Below are 11,222 nucleotides of genomic sequence, written 5' to 3'. Positions count from 1 at the left end.
CTTTGCTCCTTGTATTACATTTGCCCAATATGAGTTTTAATTTGAGTACAAACTCAAATTGTTAATTATTTACGAATCAAAGTGAAGTCTGTTATCACCATCTGGGGCCTTTGTCATTCTATTACATATAAAACAAATAGGGATGTAGCGAACCGCCGATAATGTGTTCGCGAACGCCGTTCGCGAACACCGGCAAAAAATGCGAACAGTTCGCGAACAGTTTGCGAACTTCGAACATCCGAAAATCGTTCGATTCGAACGATCGAAGGATTTTAATCGTTCGATCGAACGATTTTCGTTCGAATCGAACGAAAATCGTTCGATTTTAGCGACCGAATGTTCGAATGGTCGAACGATTTTGACGCGAACGCCTATTGGCGAACATCGCGCGACGTTCGCGAACTTGCGGCGGACGCGAACAGCCGATGTTCGCGCGAACAAGTTCGCCGCAGAACAGTCCGCGACATCCCTAAAAACAAATACATTTTCTTGATATAGCATCTTTTAACTTCACTCTGTTGGCCTTGAGCTTGTACCAAGCTCCAATGTATAGCATTTGTAGCATCATTTTCTGTTACACTTTAGTTCTCCTTTATGACTTATGTTTCCTTTCAACAAATTATGTGACTGAAGTTTGTGTTAGGGTAATTGTAAGGTAAGTATGATAAAATGCTTTACTTGTATAATAATATATAGTCAAATGTCTGTTTTGGATCGGTGAGGGTAATTATTGCAAGCTGCCTAAAAATGCTTTTTAAAATATTAGTTTTCACTGGGCTTATGGTTACTTCTCTTATTTTCCTGTAGTCATAAATCTTTATGTGGTAAAATCTAATCTGTCCAATTTAATGGATCACTTGGTTGAGAGGAGTTAAATGTCTGCAACAGTCTAATTTCTTTTTCTTGAACTGATTTGATTATGATGCAATAGTCACTTTAGTCTGCTTGTTTATTCAGATTCAAATAGGGAAGTTTACAGTATGTTTAACAGCAAAATTAACATTTTCAATTCTAATCTGGATTGGGATCTTCACTTTTTGGCTCCACCTCCACCATTCTGCCCACCAGAGCTTCCTCCACAGCCCGATCCATAGCTTACTCCACTGCTGTAAATTCCGGTAATCTGGCTGGTGCAACCACTTCCACCGCTTCCGCTTCCACTAATCTGTCTGGTGCCATATCCTCCACTTCCACCAATGCAACTTCCACTTATCTGGCTGGTGTTACCTCCTCCACTTCCACCAATGCAACCACCACTAATCTGGCTGGTGCCATATCCTCCACTTCCACTAATCTGGCTGGTGTTACCTCCTCCACTTCCACTGAGGCAACCTCCACTAATCTGGCTGGTGCCATATCCTCCACTTCCACTTATCTGGCTGGTGTCACTTCCTCCACTTCCACCGATGCAACCTCCACTAAGCTGGCTGATATTACCTCCTCCACTTCCACTTATCTGAGTGATACCACTTGATCCATAGGTTCCTCCAGCACCACTTGTGTAACCTCCACTTATCTGGCCAACCTGACCTTGCTGGCAAGGGTTAACAGTGCCTGGTAAGAAAAAATGTTATTTAGTATTTAAAAATAAACAACTAGCTATGTTCTTGGATGCAGTCTTATTTCCCACTTATGATTACATTTATTTCCAAAGCTAATCATCCCCCTTACCAAACATCAGTTTTTTGAGTTTAATTATTATTCAGTGCTGAAAAATACCATTGGCAATTTATTAAAACATTCATGCCTGTTATATAAATGGTGTACATGGTAATATGAATGTACAAAAGAGCACCTGGACTATAAAACAAATTTCCTAACTCATAAACTACATAAAAGATCTATCAAGTGTCCCTTCTACATTCAATTCCATAAAGTTGACGGACAGAGCAATATTCCTACCTGTGGATCCCTGACCAGCGTTGTTACCCTGGTATTGCTGAACTGGTACACATGCTGTGAAGAGAAAAATATATGCACTACTGTTAAACAATTGTATCTCTGTTTAATGTTTCTAGCACTTAATTTAATATGGCAGTATTATTGCTATATATTATTACAGAACTCTTACATGTGATTTCCCACAATAAAAAGAAAAGAAGAACATTTAGTGCCACCATACCCGAGCTAAGTCAGTTTTTATGTATTTATAATTTTTATTTTCATCAGGCGTGATGGTATTATATTTTGAAATGAAAGCTCTTCTCGCACTCCCTGGCCTACGTGTTGATTACCCGGTGCACGGTGACGAAGGGGTCGGCACCCTCCAACAGCAAATAGGTAAGAAATCACTGGCACTCAAAGGGCAGGTGCAAGCAGGGACAATCCCTTGCGTTTATAAGCAGAAAATTCTGCTTATAAACGCAAGGGATTGTCCCTGCTTGCACCTGCCCTTTGAGTGCCAGTGATTTCTTACCTATTATATTTTGAAAATTTGCAAGGGCATGTTCATTTATCATTTTCATTAAAGAATAAAAACAATGCTGCCATTTTGGAATATTGGATATACTGTACTGTATAAATACAATAACAACTTTTTTAAATACCATTGCAGGAAGTAAGGTAGATGCCAAGAACATGATTACCTCCAATATGCTAATACAGTATAGCAGCACAAGCAAATTCAAATAAAACATTACATTACATTACACATTTGTAAGCTATAAGTTTAAAAAAAATAAAAAACCCAAATATATATAAATACTGTGTGTGTATATGTCTATATATATATATATATATATATATATATATATATATATATATATATATATATATATATTTTTTTTTTTAGAATTATAGCTAAAATCTTTTATTTAGCATTCCTGTATTCACAAATAAAACAAAATGACAGTTATAGCAATACTTACGATTTGTATCTTTGCATTGGTCTGATGAACCTCCACTTCCACTGCCTCCTCCACCATAATATGTACCTCCACCACCCTTGACTCCAGACATTATTTCTCTGCAAACTGGATAAGAAATGAAGGAATAGGTTGGTATGGAGATCTGCCAACAGTGATTGTACTGCATTTATATACTATTTACATTTTGGCCATCAAGATTTTAAGGGACCAATGGGATCTATGCAAAATCCTAAATATTATTATTATGTGATGTGATTGATGGTTGGTGATTCAGCACATTTTTCATTAACTTTTTGTTATTTATAACTTCAACAGGGTGTACCTTGTAGTCAATTTCCTATGAACACAGCAGAACACTGATGAGTAGTGTGGTTATTTTAGACTAATAATATCTGAGTCAGTTTAAAAGAGAATAATTGCATGGTTAATAAGAGAAGAATATTTCGAGAAACCTCTAGGCAATACCATACCTAATATTTGGCAAGAATTTGTTGTACAATACAATATACAAATTAAAAAAATTAGGCAAAAATAAGAAACAAAAAAGAAATATTTTTTTTTTCCTTTTTTCAAACTCTTTTTTTACACCACCATTTCTTGTAAATGTTAAAATGTATGTCGTACTGACAGCAATATTGTATCTGACACAAGTCAAGTGAAGGGGTAAATCAGACTTTATTGTAATGTGTGTTCTTATCTAAAACAAGATAATTTATATTTCTCCTCCAGTGTTATTGGAGTAAATAACATCATAATAAATAATTTCAAGGAAAATAAAACAGCCAATGAACTCCATCAGGGCAACTTGTTTTGAAACATCTATCACCAGAAATATAGCGTATTATAAAGCTAAAATACATCTCTCACATTAGTTAAAAGTGTACAATAATGCAGGTTTTGAAGAATGATCTAGTGATTTTTATAATGATCAGACAATCAAAAGTAAATTATACTGGCAGTAGCAATAGTCCATATACATTTTGGGGTATGTTATGGAGAGACTTTGGAAATAAAGAAACAGGCAGTCCTCTTTTACCTGAGATTGTGACATATTCCTATCAATTATAGAAGCACGGTTGCAAGGTGAATCATTGAGCTCTAATCAATTAGAACAATTGCAAAAGGGGAGATTTTAGTGGTTTTCAAAGATTACATTTTAGTAGCTTAAACACTGTGTTAGAATGACCAAATAAATGGATAAAATGTGAGTTTTGCCTTTGATTTCACTCCAATAGTAGATGAATGCTGCAAGGGAGATGTTACTAAACAGGGAATGGTATTTTGCTGTGTGACCCTGGAAGCTATAGTGTTCTGGAAGGAACAGGCAATCCATTCCAGTGGTCCAGTTTGCATGTTGGATCTCACTTTCCACAGGAAGGCTGTCCTGTGAAAAATTATTTAATCATAGGTAAGTGTTAGTAAGGTCTCTCAGAGCAGGACACAAAACAGGAAGGTTACCTGTCTGTGTTAAGAACTCCCAGAGGGGCTGGGGGTTATGTCTGCCTCTGCAAGGAGCAGAGGGAGACATGACCAGGTGAAGCTGGTGAATTTATGTCCCTGAAGGGGACTGTATTCCAGTGACTTTATGTTGGGGGAAGGTTTCCTGAATAAACCTCTGTTTTTTGCCTGAAGATGCTGTGTCCCTGTCTTTATGCTCCTGATTCTCTGTTACCTGCCTACCATAGCTATTTTCCCCCAAAAATTGTGTTTACAAGCAATCAGTTTGTCACAACACATTTGTCCAAAATGCAGAAATGGTCCTTCTTTGGCCTTTTTTCTTATGAGAATTATCTGAAAGTGCAATTTATTGCCCTTGTTTGGTGATTCCAGTTCAAATTTGCAGGAGTGAGTTTTTGGGGATTTGCTCTTAGAGACAGACCACATATTAATTTTTCTATTAACCTATCCTGATCCTTGCTAACTTTTTGCTTGTTTTGATGTTTAATTAGTGATAACATGCTACGGGCAGATGCAAAGATATAGAGGAAGCAGACCCTTTACTGCTGTATGACCCAAAAGATATGCAGGGTCCAGTGGTGCACTGACTGATAAGTAGTTTTAAAATATTTTATAGTATTTATGAAAAAGGTCTTATTTTCAAATTTTAGTGAGGCCCTCAAATTATTTTGCAAACATCTACCAAAGTCTACATTTATATTCAAAGGTGCCTTATAATAATTTTGCTTTAGGCCCCACTAACTTTTAATATATTTTCCTTCATTTAAACCCTCTATATCCCACAGACTTCTACAAATGCTGAATTTAATCTGCAAAATGTTGTGGGGGTTATCACTGAGCAAATTTGCACTTGGCCAGTAATCCATAGAAAACAATCAATGATTTATAGATTATTTAATCTATCTGCTGGTAAATGGATAAAAGCAAACATCGGATTCGTTGCCATTAGTTACTGCCAAGGTGCAAGTTTTGCCAGTATTAATAAATAAACCCGAGAGATCCATCTTGAATTTGTCACTGCAAAGTGACCAAATCAAAAATACCGAAAATACTTACATGATGGTCAGAGTTTTCCTTTCTGTCTATCATTTGGGAAGGCTGGTACATACTGTTGAAAGAGGACAGCATGAGGCAGGGAAGGCATTCCTCTCTCAATTGGTATGCACAAATCGTCATGTGATTTGGCTGATTTGCCCTCCACTTGGTTGGCCAAATCAAGCAAACATCTGCTATTTTGGTGACCTTACCAACCTTACCTTACCAACCAGGCCAATCCATGTATCTTAAAAATCTTTGTTTAATAGTGCAAGTCTGGTCCTCATAAAGTAGACATGAGAGGCGTTGAGTGATTAAAAGTAAAGGATTTCTAAACCTTCCATTATTTGTCTTTCCATACATTTAAGTGGAGGTTGATTTTAAAATAGGCCTGGGCAGCTCTGTTTTAGACTGACCTTTTTTGGTGGAATTGTTATATTTTTTAAACGTACAGAGAGATTTGTGGGAGCACTCTAATAAAAATTAAATATAAATGTCCACCTATGCTATCAGTAAAACAGAAACCACTACCCCTGTATTTCTTACATTTTTCATTGTCCATTGTCTTTTTTCATTGTCTTGTATTATGTGTACAGTATATTATAGGCTGTTGTACAAGCAATGCATTTTATACTCTATACTCTATATATTATATTATATCATATTTTTTGTGGATACATTTGTTTCTCTGGAAGATACATACCTCAGATCATAACATGCATACTTGTACTGCCCTGTAACAATCTCTCATGTGGACGCGATTGACCTTGTCCCTTATCATTTGTACCTGTAACTGTTCAGTGCAACTCATTGCACCCGTATAATGTAGTACAAGAGTTTCAGACTAGTCCATTTAACATACAAACTACTTTTCATTTAAGAAGGAGGAACATTTTTGGCAGGTTTAGTCATGAAAAACATTGCCATAGACTCTAATGTATAGTAAAAAAAATAAAATAAAACGTATAGAGTATAGCGAAAAAGTGCCCATTGACTTCAATGTGTTTTGCAATTTTTTGCTGTTTCCCTAATTATTGACAATGCGAAAAGGAACAAATTCGCCCATCACTACAGGGAACATGCATTTTGATTAATCATCTGCCAGAGAGGACTAACCCAGTGAAAGAGAAGGCTACATTCTGCTAATGCCACTGGTGTGGATTCTTCAAATGCTTTTTTTTTTGACAGGGCTTTTAAGGGATCAATGCGTCCTTTGTAAAACACCTATAATTAAGAGTTTACATTTCAATGCATTATTTTCTTTATATGTTAAAATGGGTGTATCATCTTTACAACAATTTCACATTAATTCAACTTTGTGGTGATCAATGCTGTATGTATTTTTTATTCAGTGATATACATTATTAAATATCCACTTAAAGGTAAATGTGTTATTAAGAGAAAATTATATTTAGACGTTTCTTATTGAGCATCAGTTAAATGCCAAGTTGGTTGCTATGCTATGATATATATATATATATATATATATATATATATATATATATATATATATATATATATATATATAATATTTGTTCTATATGTTATAGTTAAAGGATATTCACATCACAAATGCGACACGTCGGACAATGAACTTACCCTTTATCAAGCCTTATTAAACACATCTCCCTAAATGTATCGTTCTTCAAGCATAGCCATAAAAGCATTAGAATGAAGAGGCTAGTGATTGATACACAGGAACGAGAAAAACAGGAATATAGGATGTGTCAGAAATTTAGGGACAGAGTATACCCTGAGAAGTCATTTGTATAGCCCAACATAGGTGAACCATCCTCGTGAGAAAAAGGCCCAGAACAGACGTATATCTTTTGTAACTCAATTTTCGCCGAATAGTGAGTCTATATTACGTAAACAGTAGCATATCTTGAGAAATGTTTATCCTAATATACAAGAATTTAAAGCTACACCCCTTGTATCCTACCGGAGGGGTAGAACTATAGGCACTTCAGTCACTTCCTCTATTCTTAAAACTAAAACCCAAACAGCAAATACCTTTTTAGGAGGCAAATCAACAGGCATGTATCCTTGTCTATGTTGTAACCAATGCACCTTTGTTTTTAAGTCGAAAGAATTGTCCATACCTGGACTGGAAAGAGTGTTAAACTATGGGGGTATTACACCTATATCACAAAATTTATCTATGTGCTGCCCTGTCCATGTGGTCTCATCTATATAGGTGAGACCATCCAGATGGTGAAGCCACGTATTTCGCAACATAGATCATCAATTCATTTGGGGAATATGACTTTACCTGTATCCAAACATTTTTTGGAACAAGGCCATGCTTCAGATCAATTAAAATTCATGGTATTGGAAAATGTGCCACCACTCAAAAGGGGAGGTAATCGAGAATGTAAACTCAAAAAGTATGGTGTGTTAATACAGTATATTAAAATCACTTCTGTATAAATAACTGGTCCCATGTGTTGCCTTTTACATGCCTTCTGCCCCGCCTTTGTCCATAAAAGCCAAATATATTAGTATAAATGAAGTAGAGCCAGGCACTTGCAGATTTACTGCAAAAAGTTTAATTTAAGGTTTCAGGCAAAGCCCTTTATCAAGACTATGATCTATATTTACTTCTATAAGGATCCTTGTAGTTGGTCTGTTTGAAGTACATTTATTGTGTAAAATGTTGGGTACTGATATTGTTAATATTGGTTGCTGTGACAACCGAACACTGATACAATGATGTCACTTCCTGTATTTCCCCTTAAATACATCAGGAGGAGGGAGATGTGTTTATTAAGGCTCGATAAAGGGCAAGTTCATTGTCAAAAACATCGCATTTGTGATGTGAAGAATGTATTCATATTTGGATGAGACGGCATCCCTAAGGCGGAGCACCAGGTCTCTCTTCGCTGGTGAGTGTGCTTTTGCGTCTTTGCGATTTTACATATTTTATTTTATTTACATTTGATATATATATACTATAACATATTAAATACTATCACTATAATAAAGGAACAGTAACACAAAAAAGATAGGTTAGGGATCAATGTCCCCTCATTGAATAGCGTATATTAAGGGTGGTCCTATGTGCATGATGAAGATAAGGAACCCTTGAATGAAGTTGCTGATTTATACACTTCTGGTGGCAATTAATCAGCAAAGTGCTTTTACAATGTATTTTAACATTCCAGGTTGGCTTGCTAATTAAGTTTTGGCAGCTCAGATTGTACAGAGAGTTCCAACTGTAAAAGCTGAGATGAAAAGATGCCAATTCAACAAGGCCAAACTCAACCAAAAGAAACACTGCTCTTCCAGCACTGTAACCCACAACCAGACTATCGTTCCCACATCACCTTCTTTTTTACTAGCTGCAGCTCAATCAAATTCTTTTTTTCCTGCTGGATTTTAATTTGGCTGCACATCAAACACATCTTATCCAAACTAAATCTAAAACTAAGCACATTTCTTTTTCAAGTCACTGTAGTGTCCTCCTCTAAATATACCTTTAACTGTACCATTTACAGGACTGCTGTATCTCCAAGCTGGTGCTGCAAACCAATAGCCAGTGGTATTACTAGAAACTACTGGAGCCCTCAGCAACATGATATTAGGTGCTCATAAGACCCTTTGCTAATCAGTTAGTAAGCAGGTATACTGAAACAGCTTATCTGGGTCCCTTATACCTCTTACCCCCCCAACAATTACAGGGTCTGCTTCTTCTATAGTTTCTCACCTTGGTACAGTAATTTTTTTAAAAAAATACAAAGCAGAGAGACCTCAGTTAGACAAAAAGTATTTCAAAATCCATAGTTGAGGAGATATTATTTACAATAAAGCAAAATTCAAAAATCTTGTTGCCCTTTCGAGGGAACTTAGCTGATATAGAATATAATATATCATTCAAAACCCAGAAGGCAGTGCGGTTAACTATTAGGTGAGTTAATTTATTTAATGAGTGATAACATCTAGCTTTTTTTTAAAAAAAAATCTTTGTCTTAATGAAAGTTTCAGCTTTCTAGGGGTGCTGTGTAATAAAGACGATTCTTTTTAAAAATCGAGATTATAAGAAACAAGACACTGGGATACATATAAACAATATATAGTCAACACTGCACCATAGATGTAGTTACTGATGTGTCTAGAGGTTGTAAATCACTTATCTTAAAATGATGCATAAAACTCCACTGTATACTTACAATTATGCAAACTTTTCTTGAAAATTTTTGAATAAAGTTCCACTTTGTAATATATTTCTGTTTTCCTTATTTCTTTTTTTGGCACTATATTAGCAAAGTGAGTTTTCAGTGTATTTGTAGAATTTTTAAATTTACTACATAATTTAGGCTTAATGCAATGCAGACTCAAGAGTACTACTGTGTCTGTGTCATCTGAAATGCTTTACTATAGCCATGTATCAGTGAAGTTCATGGTTCTAAGGTAACAGTAAATGCTGTATATTTTGACACCAAAATCATGAGAAATCAAAAAAAATGCATGTCCAGTTAATATTATTCTAAATGACTGTTGACAGTGGGAAATATTACTAATTGTGTTTGTCGGTTTGGTAGATGAACCTTTCACAATACCCAGGCAGATATACCATTGGGTATATCAAAAAATGACAAAAAATGACATCCTGAGGACTACAACACCTTTATTCAGAGCTGTGGAGCTCCCATATTGTAATTGGCAGCAATATATAGTGAATAAAGTACCCCCTCTTGTAAATTATAAGGAAATTATAAGTTACTGAGGAGTTTCATGAACTTATAAAAACATGAGGCCGAGATAACTTCTAATATCCTCATATTTTGCAACAGGGGGTACTTTATTTATTATAATACACAAGTTTCAGTGAGTCATTTTGACAGAAATGTCATCACTACTCACCATTTATAACTGATGACATCCGTACTCATCGTTTATAAAGATATAATTTACAAGATATTCATGGCTTTTGTGTATGATATAAATATATACTTCATTCAAGCATTTCCATTATATTAGAATAAAATGTAACAAGTTTCACAAAATGAATCCTGTTATCTTTAATACTACGAAAGACTTATTTAGAGAATAAAACAATGCAGTAGGTGAAAGGTGGTGACCAAGTCCTTGCTATCTGGATAATGCAAACGTATTTGTTTTGGGAACCATCTGATTCCAGAGGTCTTGTAGGCAACTTAGCTGAAAATATATTTCTTAAAGGTTTAGAAAAGTAAAAATACAGGGGATGCCAATTTTTTGTCAGAGTTAATTGACTAACTTTGTGGTGCCATTATGTTTTTCTTTGTGGCTGTTTTATTTGGGCTCATGCATAGTACAGTTAGATCCCAAAGGAGTACTACATTGCTCAGGGGCGATCCTGGCCCCTCCTCCTGCCCCCCCTCCCCCGGAAATTCGCTCTTAAAGTACCAGGAGTAGCATTTTTGCTGCCCCTGGTACCTAGTGGGGCGCTGCCGCCTGAGGCAACAGCCTCAACTCGCCTCATTGGCGAAGCACCCCTGATATTGCTCATAATCCCAACCTAGGGTGATGTAAGAGGAACCTGTGATCAGGTAAACCATGTAAGTGACACACTCTATTTTTAATCACTGACGGGTTCCTATTGTATTGGCAATTCCTAGTATTTGATACTTTTAGAAGCTTGCCTATAGCTAGAAGAAAGGGGGAGATTTTGGGGATATAGAAAAGTAGCTGTAGAACGGGGAGCCCTGGCATTGCTGAGGAAGCAGCTTGTGAAGAACTACCTAGAAGTATACCAAATAAAACACATAATGGGTTACTTTGATGGAAATGTGCATCCCATTGTGCTAATTCAAAAAGCATTTGTGTCTGTGATCTGGTTGTCCTCTGCACCTGGATTAGAAAACAGATGCTTGTTGCAGA

General features: G+C 36.0%; 1 protein-coding gene across 1 annotated transcript; it reads right to left on the bottom strand.

Annotated features, from left to right (window-relative positions):
- Positions 1–931: 931 nt before the first annotated feature.
- Positions 932–3,023, bottom strand: LOC121396145 (loricrin-like). The gene is made up of 3 exons (XM_041570714.1): positions 2,868–3,023; positions 1,903–1,956; positions 932–1,554 (listed from the first exon to the last, which is right to left on the bottom strand). Exons 1-3 carry the CDS (start codon positions 2,956–2,958, stop codon positions 1,031–1,033), a joined length of 669 nt encoding a protein of 222 aa, XP_041426648.1. The 5' UTR covers positions 2,959–3,023; the 3' UTR covers positions 932–1,030.
- Positions 3,024–11,222: the final 8,199 nt, after the last annotated feature.

The sequence above is a fragment of the Xenopus laevis genome, chromosome 7S (assembly GCF_017654675.1).
Source record: "Xenopus laevis strain J_2021 chromosome 7S, Xenopus_laevis_v10.1, whole genome shotgun sequence".
Classification (NCBI taxonomy): domain Eukaryota; kingdom Metazoa; phylum Chordata; class Amphibia; order Anura; family Pipidae; genus Xenopus; species Xenopus laevis.
The sequence above is the reverse complement of the archived record's forward strand: the minus strand, read 5'-3'. Positions and strand labels throughout refer to the sequence as shown.

What these genes read in the sequence shown, in the direction of transcription:
- LOC121396145 (XM_041570714.1), bottom strand. Translation starts at nt 2,958, where the DNA reads ATGTCTGGAGTCAAGGGTGGTGGAGGTACATATTATGGTGGAGGAGGC. An exon ending in CCAATGCAAAGATACAAATC is followed by an intron (nt 1,957 to 2,867) that starts GTAAGTATTGCT and finishes TTCTCTTCACAG; the next exon opens with CATGTGTACCAGTTCAGCAA. An exon ending in CGCTGGTCAGGGATCCACAG is followed by an intron (nt 1,555 to 1,902) that starts GTAGGAATATTG and finishes TTTTCTTACCAG; the next exon opens with GCACTGTTAACCCTTGCCAG.